A 24,497-nucleotide genomic window follows, 5' to 3' on the forward strand; every position below is an offset into this window, starting at 1 on the left:
TTTAAATCTTACTTGCAAATAATCAACATATTTTATACACAGTTGGCCACATGAAAATGTATGTGTAGCGTTTTCCAATGCCTTTTTAAATTTGGAAACTTCAAAAGAGTTGCACTTATCATGCATATAAAAAGAAGCGAACATTAACAGATTTATTCACACTATACATACTGTTTGCAGTGCTGCTCTCACATGCTTGCAATATTTATTTACACTTTAAGTGAGTTACATGCATTAACACCTTGATTTGATTGGTGAAAGCTGAAAGCATTTGAACAAAGCATGCTAGACAATATAAAAACCAATTAATTGTCTGTTATTATGAACAAGGCCATTCTAGGTACTTTAGTTTTGAAATTCTAGTTATGCTAAATCCTACTAGTACCTCAGGTGCCCTAGGGATGAGAGCATCTTGACTAGGATTCAAAACTGAATCACACTTCAAGAAAATTTGTGTAAGGCACATGCACAAATATTTTAGAAGCGATGATTTCTCCAGAAACCTGTAATGCTAAAAACAACTTGGAACTGAGGAACAGCTTCCAGGTAAAAGCCACGTTCATATACAGTGGAAGACATTTTATAGTCAAAGTTATCTTGGGGGGAAAAAAGAAAGATTTTCATATTCACCCCTGTATAGTGCCTCTACAACAATTTATTCTTGCTTAAACTGGTATGCTCTGCTATCTTTCAAAAATGGCCTAAAAACCCCCAAACTCCCCAAAACCAGAAGCCAAAACAACCCCAAGCACCAGTGCCAAACAGGAAGTGTGTGCATTTATTAGGTCCAACCTTAACTCCTGCCTTTTTTGTTTTTTTTTTGAAAAGAAAGCATATAGTAGGTAACTGCTACCATGATCAAAACACATGCAGAACACAAGTTCTTTTTGTCATACTCTGTTACACAAGTATGTGCTACTTACCACATCATCAACAACCCATAAATGTTAGTGTTTCTGAGACAAAGCCACTTATGCTCCAGAATAACAAAACTGGGCTTGTCCAGATGCACTGACGGCAAGAAGAGTCTGTATTTAACTTGGGCACATTCACATTCTACTGACTGTGACATTCCCCATGCTCCCTACCTTGGTAGGCAACTACAACAAAGCACATATAGCTGCAAAAACTCACTTGGATTTTTTTTTTTTTTTAACTGTTTAAAAAAATTGCATGGTCTGTTTTGAAAATTATTAGTCAGTTAAAACAAAAGACTTTTTTTTTGCAAACAAAACCCCCCAATGTTCATTGATTACATACATACAGGGTACAATGAACATTGTGAATTAACAGTCTCAGCTGACTGTCTCTATAGAAATTGCAATAAAGACGACTTAAAAAAAAAGAGTGTTAATATAATCAAATGTTGGTTCAGAAAATTAAAGGGAAGACGGTTCAGTTTGTTAAAACCAAGAGAGCTCTTCACTAGAAAACTACAACATACTATAAATATTTTCAGAGTACTATACAAAACTTCAGAACAACGCATGCTTGAATTAGGATTAGTAACTAGAATTTTTAATAACTCTTAAGTTTGAACTGCACACAAAAATCCGTCTCATATCTGTAACAAACAAAATGATCTGTGGCACCTAAAAAGCAGCAGAATGGGAAGCTGCAGCATATGACAGATACAATCAATACATCTGCAATCTAAACCCCTCATTTCCCAGAAACTGCAATGTAAATGCATATTTTTCAGCTTTTTCTGGCACTTCCAGAGACAGGCATAATCAATTTTGCAAGCAGAGAGAACTGGAACAATATCAATTGACTGCCAAGAAGGTTCCCCACAGTGTTCCAAAGAATGCTCTATTTTTAGCTTCGCAATTTCACCTCTGCATAGAGAGTGGTCTGACAGAAATGCAGCACTCAGCAGAAAACCCACACCTGCCATAGCAGATTGTCTCATTACACAGAAATACACTGAAAGAGTGGAGGAAAAAAAAAAGAAGCGTGTTTCTTAATATTTACACAATTAATAAGAAATCACTGTTGATAAAAGTTAACTCACAGAATGTAGAAATACATTTTCTGAATAACAAGAGGGAGAAATAGCCTTTATTGAAGAACAGGAGAGCACGTACAATCAGTTGGTCACTTGGTTAACAGGCTGCGCTTGGTTACAACTGTTAGAGCTACAGCTACCGTTCCAACTCTTACAGTTTTCTCACTGGCCTTGTGAAGCAGAAGCTAGCTGAACTTCAGCTGACATCCCTACAGTAACTGTAGGTCAGATAAGATTTTTAATCAACCTGTGGTTAAGTCTCATGGTAACTCGGCCTCATTATCACGGCAATCGGAAGTGCCTTTTTCTTAAAGAGAGTTTTCTTCTCCCAACATCTTTTGGACAAGGAAAGTGCTCTTATTAAAAGTGAACCCCCCAAATATTTCACCTGAAACCCCTTTAAAAAGGAAGCCAGGAAGCAGCTGAAAAAGAGACCGGTTCACTGTGAGAAATGTAAACCTCTCAGACAGTGTTACGGCCCCGAATCCAACAGCTCATAAATAGTCAGGCCACTCCATAACATTAAACCACAAGTGGCTTCAGTTGCCATGCTCTCAGAAGCTGTCTTTTATCTAAATTTGTGTTTGGAAAGTTATTTCATAGTTAGTAACCACTTTATAAGATGAATAAAACGCACGGCTTTTATGTAATGCATGATTTGTTAATTCTCACTTTTGACCAGACACATTGCTAGATTAGCCAAGTAATATGCTGCCTTTTGTCTCAAAAACAGCTGGTGCTAATAAGCTTCAACCATTTCAGCTTTGTGTCAACTTAATACAAATATTTAAGGTTTAAGATAAATCTAGAAGAGAGATCATTTCAAAATACACCATCTCCCAAGCAGTTTACAGAACAGAAAACATGATGTGGAACCTTCCATCTCTAGAATGCCGATTCAAACTTCCCTATAAAGCAGTATATCAGAGCCAGCAATGGCTAGGTAGCAATTCGCAGATTTTGAGTTAAACACTAACTATGCAGTTGCTAGTAAAATATTTCTTTCTACATTAGTGCTAGTAAACACCAAGTAATAAAACAGGATTGAATGGAATTATGGGCTGGACCACCCCTTCACTGCTTAAACGCGATCCCTTGATGTCAGGGTTACAGGTACAATGTACATTTTCAAAGCACTCAAGCAGAGCTTTCTTACTTTATTTCTTCTAGAACACAGAGATTTTAGCTGCTGATGCTTTTCACCCTGTCCACATTACAGGCAGTGAAATTCAGTTAAAACGAAAGAGCTAAAAACATACAAGAAAGAAACTTACCTAACAGGAACCAATTCCTCTCTTTGCATCTGGGTGCTGATGCACCATCGCCCCATGCTTTCAAATTCAGATTGTTTTGTTTAGCTACATATATACACCGGGCTCTCTCCGATTTACGAGTTTGTGGGCTAGTCACATCGGGTGCCCCCATAAGTGGGGAAGTAACCCCAGCTGAGCCTCTGATTTTTTGCTATTAAGTAGTCTAGGTATTAAAAATTCTGAGGAAGGAAAGCAGGTTGTGTAATACAGTCGGGTAACGCATCTTTAACACCAATGGATAAAACAAATTGCAAAAATGAGTCATTTGTTTTCCTTTGAAAAAATGTCAATATACTTTCACTTCTGAAGAGTGAAAAGTGCTGCTCTATTTTGCAGTAAGCAGGTACTAACAATATTTTAAAATGATCTGACAACCCTACCATAAGTGGGCATCACATCTTGATGATTCTGCAATGAAATAATCCTGTGTAAAATTGTGAACTGAACCTTGAACAACAATTTCAAGTACTGCTGCTATTGGAGCACTTCCCAGAAGAACTGCAGAAGAGGGAACCATCCCTCTTACAGGTTAGTTCACAGAACAGCTATAAAGAAATCCAGTTAATATTTGTAAAAGCTGATATTTCATCCTATTTCTGTAGAGCAACACACAGCCGGGGGCGAAGGGAGGAATCAAAAAAAAAAAAATCCTTCTTCCTGACAAAAACTCAAAAGGACACTAAGTCTAACATATTAAACTAAGACATGGTGTAACAGCCTGATTTTTAAGGATCTCTGCCTCCAAACATCACTAGTTATTTCTGAAAGTTTTGACTGCGAGTCAAGATATTAATTAGAAGTACATTTTTGTTTCAGGAACACAAATCTTACTGAAGAAGTCATAATAGTATTTTTAAATACAGATTATCAGAATAATGGTAGCTACGGTTACAATTTGTAAGGAAAGAGAGACAACAGGAAAGGAAGAAGACAGAAACACAGCTTGATAACATTCATAGAAAGGTAACTCAGAAACAGTTGAAAAATCTTTACTAAAAATAGGAGGAGCAGAAAACTAGTTCTAGCCATGTTAGTCTCATTATATATTCTATTCAATACCCAGATACCTTTAACCATAGGACAGAAAGACAAATTAAAACGGTACCACCAGTATCTGAGCGTAGCACTCTTTCCATGCCACAACATCTAACATCAGTATCTTTTGTTTAGAACTTTCAGTTAAGGTATATCTCCACAATGTTACATCATTTAAAGGTATGATTCATCTTTATTTTGTAAATTGCTAAAGAGTTAGTAACTAAGTTTTTTTTTTTAATTATTCAGTTCGAAACTTTAAAAGTAATATTATCCTATAATTGAAGTTACAGCATGAGCCACTCATAGTAATCCCTAATTTCATGAACAACTGACTCAAATTCTTCCACCTTAGGTTAGTTACACTTTGTATCCCATATCTGAACTTCTACTTCATTTGACATTTTACAGCAAAATAAGTTTAAAAAGCAAAATCAGAAGAAAACACACACAAGATGTTTTAATGAAATGCTGAAAGAATTCAACAAACCTGTCTGCTGCCCAGGCTGTGCCAGTGGTTGGTTTTGCTGCGTGCTGTAGTGGACAGAAACAGGCCGGTACTGTTGACTGGAGTGCGGATACTGATTGGGGGTACAGTAACAAGCTGGCATCTAAAAATGAACAACAATTAAAGAGATTCACTACCTGCAAGTTTACAGAAGGCAGACATCTAAATGCAAAAAACAATCACATGACAAAAGAAAGATGCAAAACTTATTAAAAGGGGCAACTAATGTTAAATAGCTTAGCAATTAAAAAAATACTACATAAATTCCCTCTTTAACAGCCAATTTCTTCTACTTTTGCTGTAGAAGTAACAATTCCCAATTTCCACAAAGAAACTTCTGAGACACTAGAAAACTACGCAGAACACGAGTTTTACCAGCTACAGGTAAATAGGAAAATCTGGGTGGTTATTGCTCCTCAAGTAAACCAAAGTCATTTATTTCAAAGCATGTAAGCCAGAAAAAACTCCCAGCCCCAGAATAAAGGCACACAGCAGCAACTGAACAGGGGCCCCACACCATATAAAAAGCTCATGAGTAGAACAGCATGATCAGTTTTTTAAATACAGCTTTTGGGAGGACGGAAGCAGAGCCATGGTACCTGTGGCACAGGTTGCTGCATATATCCTTGCTGCTGCAGCACTTGCTGGTTGACAGGGTGGCTGGATGTCGAGTAGCCTGGAGCAGAAACTGGTTGGCCAGAGGGAGGTGGAGGTGGAGCAGCTGCGATGATAAAGCCAGGCTGCTGTGGGGGCTGGAGGACCACGGTGGACTGGAACATCGCAGCATGAGGCTCAGCGGCATCAGCAGGTGGCTGACGGGCAAGACTCATATGGCTAAACTGTGATCCTAGGTTGTCTTGCTGTAATAGTAAAAAAAAACAAAAACAAGGAAAAATTACATTCACAAATGCACATTCAAGGAAAAAAAAAATAAAATAGCAATAGCCAAATAACTCAGTAAGCTTCAGATACGCATGTCTCAAATTACTGTGCATTAGCAACATCAGCCAAAGAACAAAGAACATGATAGAACACAGCAGTAAATTATCTTCAGGCCTGACAGCAGGACAGAACATCCACATTTAGACACTTAACTCATTTTACCAAAAATATTTGATTTTTGGATTACATCTGCCTCTATCTACTTATTGTAAGAATTCAATTGTCAAAAAAAAGAGTCAGAAATTGGGTCACTAACATTTTCTGATTGGACTCCAAAATTTGAGTGAAAACATCTAACCGCAGTTAAAATAGCAGAAGGCATTACTATTTCTTAAGTAATTTTCAGTTTTAAAAGCTTAAGTTAATGAGGCTGTAATCATGAATAACAAGGTACATTCCTCTAACTTGGTATTATATTACATGCAAGGATTAATTTTTTTTAGCCTAAACTCAGGTAACAGTTTTAAGAAATGTGTTCTAGAGGTTTCCTACTATCTGTATTTTATTAACATCTGAAACTATGATACTGATTGCACTGAGCCCTGTGCGATTATTACTTCTATTACTGTAACCCCAAGCTCCTTTTTTTTTTTTTTTTTTTTTTTTTTTTTTTTTACAAGCAATTCACCATCAAATTATCAGTATCCTGGAAATTAGAACTGATCACCACAATTGTATTTTTTTTGCTAAACATGAAGATTTAGCCCACACTTTAAAAGTAGACTCTCCAAACATGGAGGAACACTAAAAGAAGATCGTGAAGAAGATAAGAGTTAATCATCATGAAGAAGATAGGAGTTAATCAAGAAAGAGTAAGTGCAAGCTCTGTCTTTTACTGATTAGCTACGTTCACATTTTAGGATGAAATTTTATAGTTCCCAGGCTAAATAATGTTTCTTAATTACCACTGGAAATACAAATTTGCACCTAAAACTTTATTTAGAATACCTTTGCAACTTTAAAAGCCCTATTTTCATTAGATCGACAATCTTAACTTTCCCTTTGACATTTCAGTCTATAATGATGCCTACTGACACAACTTCAGTGCTTTTCTACATTGGATTTTACGTTCTACTTTTCATAATACCTAGTTTAGAAAGGAGATACAGATATTTAATTATGAGTTAATATTAAAATATCCAAAGGATAAGCCCAGTCAATACATATTTATTTCTGTTACACTACCAATATGAATAAATTCTGATTTGGTCCATTTGTCCTACAGTGATACGTATAGTACAAGCATGAGTACCTGGTACCAACTACAGATGTGTTGCGTTTAGATTATGAGCCAAGACCATCAATCCTTTTCACGATGTTACTTAAGTTACCATCAGCAGGAATAAACTTTTGAATCTGCCAGCACAGTTAGTATTTGAACTTATTTCCTGAATGTGAAATGCTTCGAAATTATTATAAACCTGGAAGGAGTTTCATTCTCTGCTTTAACATCCATATGCCTAACCGTGATTGTGAATCGAAGCACAGAGACACCTGAACTAGCTGCTACTAACAGCAATAAGTCATATGCTAAACTCACACAGAAAGCTCACATTGGTTAATTAACCATTCTCATTTCATTACTGAGGAGGTATGTTATACTGACTGCAGTCCACACATATTCAAACACTAAAATAGCAAGAGAAAGAAGATCATCAATAACAAAACACCCTCCATGAAGTGCAAGTCCTTTTAGAACTGTGGACCTAAAGTACAGATAACAGTTACAATATAGTTTTAATTATATGCAGGCTACTGAATGCAGATAAATCTTTATCTATTATTAGTAGACATTCCTGAATTATGTTGAAAATAAGAACAAAATAAAAACTATGAATACATATCAATAGCAATTGTGTAACACTGGTGGGTTAACCTTGGCTGGCTCCTAGGTGCCCACCAAACTGCTCTATCACTTCCCCATCCTTGGCAATACAGGGGGAGAAAATAAGATGAAAAGCTCATGGGTCAAGAAAAGGACAGGGAGATCGCTCACTAATTACCATCACAGGAAAACAGACCCAACTTGGGGAAGATTAATTTAACTTATTGGCAATTAATAGCAGAGTAGGATAGCGAGAAATAAAAACAAAACTAAAACCAGCTTCCCCCAACCTCCCTGCTTCTTCCTAGGCTTAACTTCACTCCCAACTCTTCTACCTCCTCCCGCAGGTGTCACAGAGGATGCGGAACGGGGGTTGTGATCAGTTCATAACACCTCATCTCTGCTGCTCCTCCTCCTCACACTCTTCCCCTGCTCCAGTGTGGGGTCCCACCCACAGGATAGAGTCCTTCACGGACCTCTTCAGTGTGGGTCCTTCCCAGGGGCTGCAGTTCTTCACAAATTGCTCCAGTGTGGGTCCCTTCCACAGGGTGCAGTCCTTCAGGAAGGGACTGCTCCAGCACGGGTCCCCCACAGGGTCATAGGCCCTGCCAGCAAACCTGCTCCTGCGTGGGCTCCAGCTTCCTTCGGGGCCTCTCTACCTGCTCTGGTGCGGGTTCCTACACAGGCTGCAGGGTGGATATCTGCTCCACAGTGATCCTCCATGGGCTGCAGGGGGAGAACGTGCTTCACAATAGTCTTCACAGGCTGCAGAGGAATGTCTGCTCCAGCACCTGGAGCACCTCCTCCCTCTCCTCCTTCTGACCTTGGTGTCTGCGGAGTTCTCACTCCTCTGCCTCACAGCAGCTGCACGGTGTTTTTGACCCTTTCTCAAATACATTATCACAGAGACGCCACCAGCATCAATGACTGACTCAGTTTTGGGCAGCACAAGGTCAGTCTTGGAGCTGCCTGGAATTGGCTCTGTACGACACTGGCAGCTCCTGGTCTCTCCTCTCCGCCCCTGCAGCACCCCCTTCTGCTACCAAAACCTTGTCACATAAACCCAACGCAAACATGTATTCATTAGAGTACCAGAACAGCCTGGGGAGTTGAGAAGCCTCAATTTTTGACCTGGACTTTAGTTCGGATTCTGCCTTGGGTCACTCTTCTCCTTCACTAGGTTTCAATTTCAATTTGTGTGGGTTTTTTTTTGTTTTGTTTCTTTGTTTTGCTTTTTAAACACAAAAGACTAAAATATTTCATTTGCAGCTTCTATTTATTAAACAAGGGATGCTGGTAAAGTGGGAACGGTAAGAGTTCTGGCAAAAAGGCTAGAAAAAGGCAACCGCATAAAACCAGAACAGCTGATCCCTCAAAATGTATTAGGGTTCAGAAGAAGAAAGAGCAGACAAAGAAACAACAAGAAAGGATGGAAAGAGGTTAATTCAGGGACATAAAAAGGTACTGACTGGCTAACAAAACATAACAAAAAATAGCATTGAAATGTTGTTCCTTTACAAGGGGAAATAATATATATCTAAATATAGAGATATTTACATATAGCCTTAATTGAAATAAACACGTTAAAGTCTCAGGTTCCCCCGCTCAGATAATACGTTACTGTGATTGAAAAGCTAGCCAGTCATTACACTGCTATCACACGCCACTTACAAACACCCAAGCAAAGGTCAGCATCCACTAAAGATTAACCCGTGCAGAGAGGAGATGAAGAGAAGATGTAATACCACAGAATATTGCTGTGTAGAGGAGACTGGCAGGAGCGGGGGTGGATAAGAGACTGCAGAGTACTGAACAGGCTGGGAAGAAGGCTGCAGAGGCCGCATAGGCTGAAGAAATAACAGGTTTATAAACATGGTTAACATCAGAGTAAAAGAAATGAAAATAAAAAGTCTTTTGTAATAGAAAAAAGTAACTACACTCCATGACCAGAAAGGGAACAGATACTTCTTTTTTAAACTCAAGACTGTGTAGATTTAAAACAGAAGTAATTTTCAGTATCTCAGTCTCCCAGCAGAAATACATTTGCTTCATTTATTAGACAATATATTAGCTATAAGTCAGCAAATTGCTCCTATTTAACATTTGTTTCTGTTAGTTTATTTTTAAAATTATAAAATAAAAACTACATGTGCATTCTAAATACAAGTTGTTTCAAAGCATCTAAAGACAGAATGAATTTACTACTAACCACAGCTTAAAACTTATTATCTTATTTAACAATACTAAAATATTTTCTCTAATTTGTGGTTATTTGAACATGAGAGAGGCATGATTGCTGATAATATTTTGGGCAGGTTCAACTCCAGTATCCATTGAGAAGGCAATCATAGGAGTAGTAAAGAATTTGAAGAAAACAGCAAACACCACATAGACACGTCCGTAAACTAGTAGAGAACTAGGGAGAAAGAGTACAAATGAGCCTTTTTCAAAACAGACCATCTCTACCGTGGCATAGGCAGGTATCCCGAACAGAAGATTTAAACAGGGAAAATGAACAAAGATAAAGATTTAGATGAAGTTCCATAAATAACTGTTTGATAAAATTTGAGAACAAATTGAAAATACCACAGGAGACTATAGCAAATAGCTTGGTACCTAAAATAGCTGCTGTGAAAAGAGGTAGAACCTTCCCTTCTCCAGCCCATATGCACTCGTTGCCTTTTTTTTTTTCTCCCCTTCTTCAAGGGCTGAGGTCATCTTTAATCAGCCTGTTTTGCTGAATTCCTCTTGTACAAGATGAGGATAAAAATACGTACTTCAGCATGCAATTTTGTGAGTAAGCCAAAGTGCTACTAAAGAGTTGTTCATACTCTACCAGACCTAAGCTACTTCGTTTGTGCCATGAGTACTGCATGTGCAGGACAGCCCATGAATTCATCTGGCTGAAAAATAACCCTAACGCAAGGAGAGAAAGATTTCAATTGGATTAACTCGCTTCCCAGCTTGCTGACTGTATTACTGTTAATGCCAGGGGTAACCACGCAGTGGGACTAAGGACGAAGAAGCCTAGACTTGGTATGTTCTTGATGCCATCACGTTTTCATACCAAAATATCTTCTATGTTTTTAAGAAAAGGCTGCCTGCCACGTTCAGTTATTAGCAGAACTGATAGTGCTGAGGACTGGGCGGGGGGAAAGTCCAGATACCCACACCTGTGTAGCCATTACTTCTTAACCTATGCTTCGGCAGAACCAACCTACTGATCCCCTGTTATCAGACAGCAATACAACAGCATCATGTGTTTGACATGTGCACCTGTGAGAGGATGTGATTAGCTGCTGGCTGCTGCTGAGGTGCTGCGGGAAGAGGTGGCTGTTGCGGAGGTCCAGGCACTTGGGTCCTAACAGGTTGCTGAGGCGCAGGAGGATTATACACAACTGGAGTGCCGTCGGGATTAAGGAACGGCTGACCTGAAAAGTTGAAAGAGAACAAAGACAACCAAATGTTTCAGCCAGCTGCATCATCTAAGTATGGAGAAAATAAAGACAAATGTATTTACAGTAGGCAAAATTAATAAAATTTGAAAATAAGTGAATTCATACTGTTTTATATGATAGATTTATGCCAAATCCCCACAACCACATTTATAATACAATGACTAAACAGGCCTCATTTGACAAAATACATGCAGTTAAAAACCAAAACATTTAAGGTAAACAAAGATACCCCGGTCTTTACTTAGTGAACACATAAATATTTGCTGCATCCTGCTTGTCTTAAACTCATTTTTAATTAAGTGGATTGAAAAGGGCAGGAGTAATAAAGGAAAACCCTACTAAAAATGAATCTCCTTTAATCAGTTTGAACATCGATCAGAACACAGGAGAGCTTAAGGGCAAATATTTAAAAAAATATATATAAAGCAGTAGCATTCCCATAACTGCTAGTGCGATTACTGTTAAAGGACTCTCTTCCCCTATTCATAAATTAATTGGCTTTTAGCTTTCAAATTAAATAATGTAGTATTATTCTCCTATTTAATAATTTGCAACTTCAATGTTACAGCAGTGGACTAATGAAAAATAATTCAAAAATAAACTAAACTAAAAATAAATTATAAACAAGCAGTGATTTATTTCGATGCCTGGGTTGGGAAAAAACAAAACAAATCAAAGGAACAACAGATTCGCTAACAAGGACCTGGGTCTTAATGACACATGTCCTGCACTGGCTTATGTTGATGCTTAAGTTCCAAATACTGATGTAAATATTTCTCTCCTCCAATATTAATATTTCCTTGTCTGAGATTCTTTCCAGGAAGGCACAAACTGAGACTGAAGCCTTTGCACCCTGGCTGGGGTCCTGTCAGAGTAGACTAATGCTCCTTCGGACTTCTTCATCCCCTCATATTTAAATGCAACTGGCCAACATAAAAGTGTCAAAGTTACTGAAGAGAGGCCTAAGGTGACTAATGCAAGAGAGAGACAGGAAGCATGAATGGGCTTGCAAAAATAAGCTACATATTACGCAGCTGGACTGCAGGTGATCAAGCTATATTCAATTTAGCTTAATGGATTTCTCTTTAATGCTCAGGAATTGGGAATGTTCATATATATACAGGGAGGCAAATTTTCTTATTTCCTTCTACTACTTTCTGGTGATCACAAGAGCTTAACTTGCTTCCTGGAGTGGCTGAATAAGAACTGCCTTTTCCTAATTACCGTCTTCAACTACTGCAAAGAATGACTCTTGACCAAAGGTCATGAGATCCTCTGGCAGAAATGCTGAGAATCTAATCCATGTTTTTTGAACTCTGACTGTCATTTGGAACAATAAAGCCAGATGAACAACTACGGAATATGATGATTCGAATACGTCGAATATTATTGAATTCGATAAAGTCAAAAGTTTATCTGAACCTAAATATTCTTTGTTCTGGAAGTGTACTTTATCTCTGTTAGACACTCAGTAGATATTAATATAATCTTCTGTTATGAAAGACTATTAATGACTAGTTTAAATACATTAAAAATGGATAAAACATAGGAAGAGTCAGTTTGAAAATCAAGCTAATTTTAATGAATGTCAGAGTCAAGTCTACAATTCTGCTGCCTTTTCTGAAGTGGGTGCAAGCTGCTTTCCAATGAAAAACTTTCAGTCCCATTTGTTTCTCTGCCCTTCCCTGTTGCTCTATGGAAGTCCCATCAACGTTAACAGGGCAAATGACCAACAGTACAGGAGGAAGAAAGCAAAACTAATTGACACACACATAACTGTTAACAAAATATTATGTATATATGTATAACAAAATATTGACGCACACATAACTGAAATGAAGATGACTCAAAACCCGCTATTTTTTAAGTGACAAAACTGTATCACGTTTTACATGAAAGCACTTTCAAGCTGATAGTATCATTTGAGTGCCTGCAATATCTGTTTTGCTGTACAGTAACTCTAAAGATTTTAGCATGGCCATGCTATAAACTCATAATATGAAAAATGACAGCCAACATTATGTATATTTAATGTAGAGTACAAAGTACTGTAGTGTACACAAACACTAAACCCACTTATTTTTCCTCGCAAAACTTGTTCACTAACTATATTTGTCTTCAGATGGTCAAACACAATGGAAAATTCATGTATAAGATGTGCAACTATCATATTAGAACTAGAAAAACTAAGTCAATAGTGCTATTGTCCAGAACCTAGATCCGAGATGGCAAATACATCCTCCTCTAGATCCAGTGGGTATCTATGAAAATTAGATGCTACAGCTAGTCATTTGTAACCAAATTTTTAGCAGGGTTGGCTTAAACTATTCATTTATAATCCAGACAAGTAGCTACACACCTCCTTACATCCACATTATGAAGTATCAGTTTCCTACTACTTACTAAGATTACCAGTATTGGCCAATTACGCCAACATTGATTTAATCCTGTTTTAAACTGACAAACAGAAGTTTAGAAATCACATGTAGTCTCATGCTTATTTCCTTCACTTGTATAAATTGGTGTCATGAGCACAGAGACGCAAGAATATGTTGCGACAAACAAAATGAAGGATGATAAATTCTTTCAAGTCAGTATGAATACTTCTTCAGGCTCTCTACCCTCACTGAAACTGCTTTATAGTAGCACCCTCTCCCCAAAAAAGCCAAAACAATTAGTTTAAGTTATTCTGCGTTCTGGATAATAAATCATGGGATTTTCATATTTTGTGCAAGTCACTCGTTAAAATTTTACATGTAAGTTAAAACTCTACTAGAGAAAAATCAAGTGAGTTTACTTATTCCTTTGATCCTAGAGTCATGCTTTCTTTTTAAATTAAGTGCACTGAACAAACACAACCACAGAAAAAAAAAATAAAAGAGAAAAAGAAAGGACAATACTGACACTCGTGCATTTTTCTCCAAGTTCTCAATTGTAACAAAAACATCACAAGCGTGTACCAACCTGTTTGAGGGTTGATCAGAACACTGCCAGGCGGAATGCCTGCCGCTTCCAAGGGAAGCAAAAAGAAGCTAGTGCTAGTAGGTGCCACTTGCCCGCTTATGCCACCATCAAAGGAAAGAGAGTTACTAGTGCTGACAGTTGGATAGACGGCAGGCGTGCCATGAGAAGGCTGGCTTAGAGCTGGCACTGGAAGAGGCTGCTGGGTGTGAGAAAGAGAACCCGTGGATGACCCTACACTACTAGAAGAGTCTGAACCTAGGAAAGGAGTAATGAGAAATTGTTTTTACCTAGAGACAGAAACATCATGCTCACTTAAAATATATACTTGTAAATGCTTACCCTTAAAGCTCAGCGTTAAATACATTATTAAACAGTGGCCTTTCCAATGAACTCCCCCTTCATCTCCCCTGGAATACCATTACAAGATTCCTTCTCTGAACCAAGGGTCAATTCAGCACTGCTTTGCACTGTAAAGTCAGGCTTTCATATCTAGCTCAGATTTTCTGCGCAGAAAATACATGGCTGTACACATGCACATGTGCTAACGTTCAGTTCATCTGCAATTCATTTAAGTGATCAGTCACTTATTCCAAAACAAAGCATGCACACGTATCAGTTGGATACACCGAAGCAATAAACACACAGCCCACAGCTATGGTGTATGTGCAGAAACATGTGAAAACATGTGCAGAAACAGTGAGCCCAGTGTCCCTTCAGATACACCAGCTCAATTCACATGCTCTGTAGACCCAGCCCGCATGCAAGCGATGACTGTGTTCTTTTTACTACTAGATGTCAGAGATCTCCGATTCACCTACTGGACAAATTGCAGAATACTACAAAAAACCCCAAAATTTGACAATTTTCAGACTGACATCAAGAATACAGATGGAAAAAGTGATGCAACGTGGTAGCTTTAGCCTAGTTCTCTGCAACAAGTCAAAGTTCAAAAGGAGTATGAAATAGCTGATTGAAAGCAATAATTATTTTACAGATATGAATGACTATAAACATTGCAAGGCAGTGGAGAACCAGACCCTGAGCTTTCTGAAAGCCAGTGCATGCAGCTATAAGCAACATTCCAAAAAGTCCAATATGGAGAGGTTTGCAAACTGCACTGTTCCAAGATCACTGTATACCTGCATCTCTAGGTATACAGTTTATTATACTTTTTATTAAGTCTTTGCTATGATACTTCAGTACTTGGAAACAGAATATAGTTGTTTAAATTTAAGAACTCCTCATTAGCAGCCTCTATACAATCTAGAAGAGAAAGCAGGACTCAAAAAGAGCTGTAACAGAATTTATCTACTGTTTGAAGTTACTTTGCAGTCCTTCATAAAAATTTAATTGTAACCCTTTTACTTGTGTGTATGAAAAGATAGTCTAACTTGAAGCATTTGCTGATGCTGACTGTTAACTTTTTTTCTATTGCTAAATGAAGCAAAATAGAAAGCTCTGAATTGTAAGCTGGGCAAAAAGCATACCCTAGCTCTGCAACAATCTTCACCTGACCTGAGTTGCTCCGATTAGATTTGTTTACAAGTGTATCCACTTCTAGATTATGTAGAGAAAAATAGGCTGAAGCTATCATAATTAAAGCAAATTACATCCTTGATCAAGATGAACAAACAAAACCAATCTCAAAACATGCAAAAATCACCACAACCTACAACTGCAGGGATGCAACAACCATCAAGACAGGCATTCTGAACTTTGAACGTTAACTCTCAGAACGCCAAAATAAAGTTTCCAGAGAAATTTTATTTTAATCCATTTATGTTCTTGCGATTTGGAAAACAAGGATTTCTAAGAATGTATTTTATATATAGACTATTGTCAGGTTGTACTTTCTATTCAAGCTGTGCCAAATAGTATTACTACATTCCTAAATGAAATAACTCAATGTGAAGGCACAATTTTACAGCATATGCGGAAGTACCTTGGAACGAATTTTTTTATACAAATATACAATGGACAAACAGAATTTGTAACTGTTTTACTGCATTAAGATATAGAAGTGTGGTGATATACCTATAAGGTAGTGGTGGTTTAAGGGAAAGCAAAAAATTTAAACAGAGCCTCGTTAGAGACAAGTTTTATAAATAAGACCGAAGGCAAGTGTAATACAGGCTAGCAATAATAGTCTGCTTTTTTACAGTTCTACTTCAAGTTCTAAAGCAGTTCATCCATAACCCACCCAAGTATTACAAGCCTCAAAACTCTCCACACCAAGATTATCTATTAGATCAAATTACATTGGCTTTTGGAATACAAGTGTTTACTACATTTCATTTTTGACCCACAGAAGATTTTCTGAGATTTTGTTTTGACATTAATCACAAATTACCACACCTTTGAAACCCAGAATTTTATAAAACGAGTATTTTCTCCCACCATTTCTGAATCTTAAACAGTACACTTTCTTCCACTGATCTGATTTTTCAGCAATCTGAAAACTAAAGTAAGCTTTTTAGCCATATTCATTTAAATTTAACAATGGCACTGAAAGATAACACAACAAATGTAACTAACAATTCACCGCCTTTAATGCTGTTTTTTCCTAGCTAGTAGGATAGCAGCCCATGGTTTCCTAAACACCATACTGTGCAGCTTTGCCACACTGAAAGAGTTGAACTCTACATTTTTATTTTGTATGGAGTACTTAGGTTGATAAATGTTTTTAAATCCTTCCGTGATTTGAATAGAATAGAATGGATTTAGCTTAAAGCCATCTATAATGCACTTTAAAATTCTACTTCCACTGTCAAAAGTCTTCATTTAATTTGTGACCTGAATTCTAGCTCCCCGGGGCAGTTTTGCAGTAGAGGGCTAGGTCTGTAGCCGTTCTACGTACACGGCACCCACTGCACCCAGCAGGAGTTGTATGCAGGGAGCACCTACGAGACTGAGGCCTCTACATACGTATAATCTGCAATACGCATCACGCATCAAACCATCAGGTAGCTATGGAACTATGCATTTGTACAGATGTTGTTGTTATACCTGTCTTAGACAGCCTGCCTGTGCTTTTGCTGCTTCCAGAGCTATCTCCTCTTGTCAGAACTGATATCCCACTGAAGCTGCTGGCTTTCGTTACAGCTGGCTTCAGATTGCGGATGGAGCTATCAGAGTCGGTGCTGCTCCAGGGACGGGGTTCACAATACTTCATCTCATTCTCAGTACTGCTCTGATGGCTGTTGGCTGATCTCCCTGATGTTTCCTTATTGATTCTGTAAGTTATAAACTAAACTTTTAGCACAAGCATCAATTGCAAAATAAGGGAAAAGGAAAAAAAAAGAAAAGAAAGAAAAGAAAGGTTGAAATGCATGCAGAATACTTTGGGTTTGTTTTTTTTTTTTTTTAAAGAAAGCATCAAATACCTAAGTATCTGTCGTCTTTGTTGTGTACTATTAGTTTCTTCCTCCTGGATTCTGTTGACATTTTAATAAGATAGCTTAATATTTATTAAGAAAATAGGAATATGAAACAGAATTAAACAGCAAATTTTCTTACCTTTTCTCAATGAAATAATTCTCTTGGGAACACAGGGACTGAGGGGCAAAGAAGTGTAGAAATTAATATGAATGGCATCTAGAACCCTACTACAGCGCAGTAACAAAACATGCTGCAATTTGGAGTCTATTATACACAGATTTTTACAGCATCCTCATTATATTAAGCTGCCTGAAAACTTAACCTCCTTGGTGGATAATTTCCACATTATGGGAAAAAAACCTGACAATATAAAAAGGCCCATCTGCAGGAAATAAAAGTTAGCATTAGAATAGTTACAGTGCTGACCATTTTGTTTATATCAGTATTTTTCTGAAGTTACAATTCTTCCATTGGTCTTTTCGTTGCCTCATGTATCTTCCAGCTGATGTGTGACTTCACAAATCTGTTACCACCACCTGAGCTCCCTTGTCTTCTGCTTGAAAGTGTGAAGTAGGAGATGATGCTGGCTACTGCAATAATTGTACTCAATTCTTTGGGTACAAGTACACATATGCTAAAAAGCAGACAGAATATACAATCAAAAAGGCTATTAACTTCAATTATGTTGTCCTTGACTGTGACTTCTAACATTTGGTACAAAGCTTCTAAGGGTACAATACATGGTACATGAGTATGAAAAGGAAAAAGCAATTTTATATCCAAAAGTCCATTCTTTTTGTTTGTAACTAAGGTGAACAAAAAAAAAAAAAAGCTTCTGGAAAACATTTGGATATAGCAAATTAGCCTCTTTGATTCATTACTCTTTCTTCAAAACAAAAATCTGGTTTTGGAGTGTAAGAGCCACACATAAACGTCAAAAGTAGATTATTACAAGTAGCGCATATTTTTTAAGATATATTTGTTCAGTTTCACTCAATATAATTAAATAATCAATACTAATGATTGAATTATAGTTTATGATGTTGTCCTGCTCGGTAACTCCATTCAAGAGAGACTAGGCTTCTACATTTCTGACTGAAGTTTCACATATGGGAATTCAAATCATTTTACTGTGACTAGTCAGAAGATGTGTTTGATACAGACACAAGTGAGGAAAAAAAAAAAAAAACATAATTTTGTTTTTGTTTTCAGGTTTTGTTTGTTTTTTAAATAATTGTTGCTCTGAGTGACAACTGAAATGACTGCAGTACCAAAACTCTGTAACTTATTCAGTAAGGGGCAAAATAACGCATTGAAATAGGTAATGCTAGATAACGCACCAAAAATAGCTCTTGAAGGTTGTTTAAGTTTCATAAAGTAGTGATTAGAGAAACCAGAAAATTTCTCAGTAACTTCGATACAATTTAAAGCTTACTCGGGCCACACTACTGATTCCTATCTGCTCAGTCCCCTTCAAAAACAGAAAGTTTCCTGGAAAGAAGTATCTTTTAACAAAAGCCACATGTGCATGTCAGTGTGTGAAGTATTCATACAAAACACCGTAAGATTTTCTTTGATACATACATCTTGTGCAAATATTCTTTCTCTAGCTCTTTGATATTCTTCTTCACGTTCTTCTATGGATTTACTTCTTCTGTCATCTTTTAATCGTATCCTCATCTAAATTAAGTGATACAGTGTCAGCTTCTACAGGAAAATAGTATAAATACACAGTTAAATACAGGAAGTGGAAGGAAATAATCCATATGTATTTACCTGGTTGTCATCTTTGTCTAAACTAGAGTTATCTCTTTTAAGGATATACCGCTTCTGGAAGTCATCACTCTTCTCATCCTTTATATGTTCACAAAACTTTTGGTCAGGTCTATGAAAAGCCGTTAGAAAGAAAAAAATTTATGGTTTTGCAAACATATACTATACACAGTGGAACAAACGAAAATATACTCAAGGTTAACGTTCAATATACTTAATATTCTAACTGAAGTGATGGATTTTGGTTATCCAGGCAATGCAAAAGGTACCAAAACTGTAAGATGATGTTTACTCCTGACAAGTCCTGTTCCTGAGGCATAACAAACCTGCTTTTAAAATCTCTTCCTCCTTCAAAGCTTTTGCTTCAATTTCCAATTAAGGTGGCAAGCAAACCACATGCCTTTGGGGAATCAGAAGTGCTCCTGAATCCAGACTGGTGCCATGCAATGGATATTGGGCATGCATGGAAGTGAAGATAGGTGCTTTCTGCTAGAGCTGTAATACCTCGGAATTCATTTCAAGGGAAAACAGAAGATAAGAAGATAGAGGAGAAAGCATTGAAACTTACAAACTTCTACAACAAAAGTAGAAATAAGCAAGAGAAGAAAAACAGTACAGTGCAGGCAAGCAAGAGCTTCACAAGATCACAGTGAGAGGATGAAGCAAGAGATTATATATCTTGTTTTGGTATTTCATCTACTTTATGAAAGAGAATTAGATATTTTGCAATCTCTTGTTATTAAAAATAGATACCAAGTATCTAGACAATAAAACTACTACTATCATAAGAGAAGTTGTCAGACAATGAGGAAATATTTGCCTAATAAAAGATAAAACATAGGTATACTCTTCTCTATTTCTGCTTCTTTACTCATTACCCAGGACATCTGTATAGAGTCAGGAGATCTTTTTCTATAAAACAGCCCAGCCTAACTATTAGTTACTGGATGCCCAAACATAATTAGCAGGCATTTCAGAGAACCTTTAGACTGTCTTACCTCTTTCTTTTAAAGGTCCCTGAATTTACTGCCCTGCAATCACCAACTTCCCACTCCACTGAGACGTCCCAGTATGCACTGGGTTGTTGATGTCAGTAACATCACTGATCGGCGATGGAGCCGGGAATCTGCCTATGAGGAAAAGGTAAGTTTGGTTTTATTCAACATGGAGCAGATCTCCAAGGTTTTCTTGCTAAATTCTTATTTTATATCCAAAGAGATTTAAAATAAGAATACTGAAAACATTAAGAATCTTGATGTCTGCAGGTTAGATGAAATGCCTGCTAATTAGTAACTACACCTACAGGGGGCTTCCAGAGGCCATAAGCCATTGAAATACTATCTAGAAAAAAAAGAGACATAAAATTGAAGAAATCCTCTTTAATAGTTCTTATTCCACACTTGAAGTGCTAGACTGAAGCTTCAGTCTAGAGATGCCAGTAGATTCAAAGGTAACAGATTTTAAATGTATGGCTTTGTAAGTCAAATCAGATAATGTACAGCCAAAGCAAAAACCATACATGAATACATAAGTTACTTGTATATTTAGGCTCTATATATTTTTTTTCTAGAAACCGTTGAGGAGGCAGCTGTTTACTTAAGTGAAATTTCAGTGTGGTATATTATTTCAGTTTTACTGACGTTAAAATTAGGGTAGATTATTAGATTTTTTTTTTCCTCCCAAAGCTATGGAGAGTGTACATAGAGGTTGGGATTAGGATGCAGGAGCTGTAAACTCCTATTTTCATGTTCAAATCACAGAGTACTTAAAAATAATAAAAACAACAACAACCAACAACAAAAAATGGTGTCAGGCAAATGCTAAATGCTTAAAGTTAAAACTAGAAAGTAGGTGGCATAAATATACCAACACATTAGTCCTTTGTCTTTCTGAGAGAGAATGAGGAGACAGAGCAAGTGCAGAGGACAGAGAACAGCCGGGTCCTTCGAATGAAAAGGTCAACTACAAAACAGGGTTTGGAGCTGCTGTGGCCCCAGTGCTCCTTTTTTTGCAATATGGGTTTGCCTAGTGGTTTCTCCAAGAACTACCCAGCCCTCACAGCAAAGTACCATACCATGACTTGTTAACCTGGTTGAGACTTCCACTGCCAAGATCTCTGTCTTCCCTGCTACGTTTATTTTGTAAGGCCAGGTGAGATCTGTAAGCAACGTTATTCCAATAGAAGGCTCCAACGCCTGCATTTTCCCAGCAGGTTTTTACAGTACAAAAGCCAAAGTTGTGCAAGTCTTGTCTCCTCCCTTCACCAAATCAGAAATGACCCCGTTCTAAGTTAAGGGCCGGTTCTGCTTTCCAAAAGAAACAAAGAATGTACTTTGTACACTTTACTGATGTGTATCTTTAAACGGGTAAATAGCTGATATAAATTCGTATTTCAGGGCAACAAAGTTAGCAATGCATCTCTGCAAGAAAAGCAACAAAAATTCTTAATTTACAGATAACATCCTTTTTTTTCCCCCAAAATAGTTTAAACACGAAACATCACATTATCACACACAGCACTGGAACACGATCAGTAAAGATCTTGCAACTGCCTCTCCCTGATGCATGGCTCCCAATGACCAGATAGACCCCTGCTGCTACAGATGCAGCGTTATTGCCAGGTGTTAATTCTATGCATCAAAAAGTTTTTTCAAGACTTTTAGACTTACATTCTTGTATTGCTAGTTTTATTTATTATGACTGCCTTCCCACTCTGGTCCACGTTGTGCTCTAATCCGAAGTAAGCAGCTACCCTGTGCAATAGCATTCTATGATAAGATGTCATTGGGGGAAACTTTTTTCTTGGAACTCTGTAAGAAAGGAATAGTACCTTTATTAAGTAAACAGGAACACTCTTGAATTCTTTTTTTCCTATAAGAGTACAGTACTTACTCATTATTACCAATGAAATCTAAAATTTCCTGTTCTAATTTCAGCAGCATCATTCTGTCCCTGAAAATAAAAACACAGCAACTCACATATGAGACACTCCAATAACTGCAGCTGTATTCATCTTAAGAATACACAGACAAGATCTGTGATCAAGGGTGGAGGCAGACTGTAAACAGGACCAGGAGGTGTCAAATGCGGTATTTTTAGGACAAAGTATTTATTTTTCACTAAGATGTATTTACTCAACCTGCCTAGTGAAACATGCTTTTCTTATCTCAGAAATCAGAATGCAAAGATCCTCTATAATCTCTGCCCAGTAGCTCAACAGAAAGTACAGTTGTTGAGAAGAAAGTCTCAAGAAGAAGGAAAAGCAGTGACTAGGTTGTTTCTTGTTGGTTAGCATGGGCAGTAAGATTTGCAGAGGCCTGAACTGGCCCTTGGATTGTGAAGCACGTTATGGGATCGCTGAGACACAGAGTGACAGAGTACAGATAACAGGAGGCATTACTACAACACACCAACAACCAAGTGGTTAAAAGCTGTCACACATTGCAATGTGATGAGATATTAAGAGAAGATGAAAAAGCTAAAACTCGAAGTGATAGAAATGAACATTATCTGAAACACCACAAAACGTCTTAAAAATGCTTATGCCAGTTCCCATAAATCATTAACATGTAATGAAATTAACTGTCCCACAGTTCATAATTTGTGCACATCAGATAACGAAGCTTCCCAGTTATTGTGCATGTAAATCCACAGCAGACCTTCACCTACCATTTCTTACTTTCATTGGGATGCTTTATGACTTCAAACAGAAATAAAGTAAGAGTTTAGCACAGGTCTGTGCTCTCTAATTTTACTCTATAGGAGAAAATGATGTTGTACCCCTATTATAGCCCACTTGATGTTTTTTTGCCAATGAAATGGAATCCAAATACATGATCACATTGGAAATCATAACTATAATACTAATGAATAAGAAATAGCAGTGGAATAGCTTTTGCGACAGCAGCCCAATTCCACCAATTTAATTTCTTGCCTTGTGTGTAAAGCCACAGACCTAATATGAAACCCTACTTGAGGAAAGGGACAAACAAGATAGCAACATACCGCAAATCTCAAAGCAACGGAATCCTGTCAACTCTGTAGCTAACAAATGATGGACTTGAATTAGATCAGATTTGGTTTCTGACGTGCAGAGTGAAGATGTATATCTCTAACTATGGTTATATGGTAAAGCTTAAAAAAAGTTCCTATAAATTCAGGGCAAGACAGATTAAAGTAAGAGAAGGAAGTTTAGTCTCTAAGAAGCAGATGCTAAAAGAGTACAAGTTTTAGAGACATAGTATGAGAGTCCCTTCAGGGACAGAACTGCACGGACAGAATTCATTATTTGCTTATTAAACACTGAAATGGTTTAAGAGCTTTTAATGTCCTGAACCTCCAGTGGTTCAGTGTTTTAGATAGCCTGTGCAACAAAACCTCATCCTAAATAACTGACACATAGCGTTAGACATATAAGGGACACACACACACACCCACACCCCCCAACAGGTGGTGTTACACCTCAAGCAATGACAAGAAAGAAAAACAGAAAGTTGACATTTCTGATGCTTACCTGGGATTGTTTTTTAATGTATTTACTAAAAATTCATGAAGATCTATACCAGTGGAATCTGTGTATTCTTGGCTGGAATCTAAGGGCGGAGGGGAAGAGAGGAAAATTACACTTTGAAAAAAACATTAATACTATTTTTTTTTTTTACAATTATTGCTGAACATGGTATTTATGGATCAATACTATATAACTATTAGACATGTTATTCCCAAAAATAAACACTTCCAGTTTCCAGGGAAAAGGCTCACAAGTAAAAACAACAAAATGGAAAACCCAACACCACCTCCCCCTTTCCCCTAATTCGAGTGTAAAATAGAAGCAAAAGCTTCAGTAACACTGCCAATCTATTAACAAATTGCTGTACATGTTGAAGCAGTCACTTTGGGTCACCCGATTTCTCAATATACTACATTGCACTGTCGTATACACTTCTGACAACCAGCAGCTGACCTACAGGATTACTGGATGTTGCCGGAAGAAATACTGTCATTCAGGATGTAACAGTTTAACCTTCACAAATGTTAATGGAGAGCAGTCATTGCAATTTAGATTCCATAAGCAATGAGGGGACTACTGCGCAAAGCGTAGGATTCGGTGGAGACAGAATCCATGCAGGCTTTTTCATTAGAAGCAACAGTGCCGGCAGAGCAGCCTCTCGGCATAGTGGGAAACCGGGTGACCGAAGTATCCAATCTTCAAAAGCAAGACATAAATTTTTTCCTGGAGAGAATCCAAGTCCACCTGAGGACAGGGAATATCTAGTTCCCTAAAGAAGAATGA

General features: G+C 37.5%; 1 protein-coding gene across 15 annotated transcripts in view; it reads right to left on the bottom strand.

Moving 5' to 3' along the window:
- The window catches only part of R3HDM1 (R3H domain containing 1), an 85,028-nt gene that overhangs the window by 13,076 nt on the left and 47,455 nt on the right, over positions 1–24,497 (bottom strand). For 9 of the 15 annotated variants that reach the window (XR_008467595.1, XM_054207898.1, XM_054207899.1 and 6 more), the window contains 13 exons: positions 23,718–23,796; positions 22,097–22,156; positions 21,874–22,014; positions 19,208–19,316; positions 19,016–19,111; positions 17,570–17,607; positions 17,437–17,487; positions 17,060–17,286; positions 14,054–14,308; positions 10,908–11,062; positions 9,377–9,478; positions 5,464–5,724; positions 4,847–4,967 (listed from right to left, as the gene is read on the bottom strand). Coding sequence is in view for 14 of the 15 variants with exons in the window: in XM_054207898.1 (XP_054063873.1) it covers positions 4,847–4,967; positions 5,464–5,724; positions 9,377–9,478; positions 10,908–11,062; positions 14,054–14,308; positions 17,060–17,286; positions 17,437–17,487; positions 17,570–17,607; positions 19,016–19,111; positions 19,208–19,316; positions 21,874–22,014; positions 22,097–22,156; positions 23,718–23,796 (1,695 nt within the window). In the remaining variant the exon portion in view is untranslated. The remainder of the gene's footprint in view (positions 1–4,846; positions 4,968–5,463; positions 5,725–9,376; positions 9,479–10,907; positions 11,063–14,053; positions 14,309–17,059; positions 17,287–17,436; positions 17,488–17,569; positions 17,608–19,015; positions 19,112–19,207; positions 19,317–21,873; positions 22,015–22,096; positions 22,157–23,717; positions 23,797–24,497) is intronic. The other 6 variants (XM_054207903.1, XM_054207908.1, XM_054207909.1 and 3 more) reach the window with 4 other exon arrangements.

This window comes from Rissa tridactyla, chromosome 7 (assembly GCF_028500815.1).
Source record: "Rissa tridactyla isolate bRisTri1 chromosome 7, bRisTri1.patW.cur.20221130, whole genome shotgun sequence".
Taxonomy (NCBI): domain Eukaryota; kingdom Metazoa; phylum Chordata; class Aves; order Charadriiformes; family Laridae; genus Rissa; species Rissa tridactyla.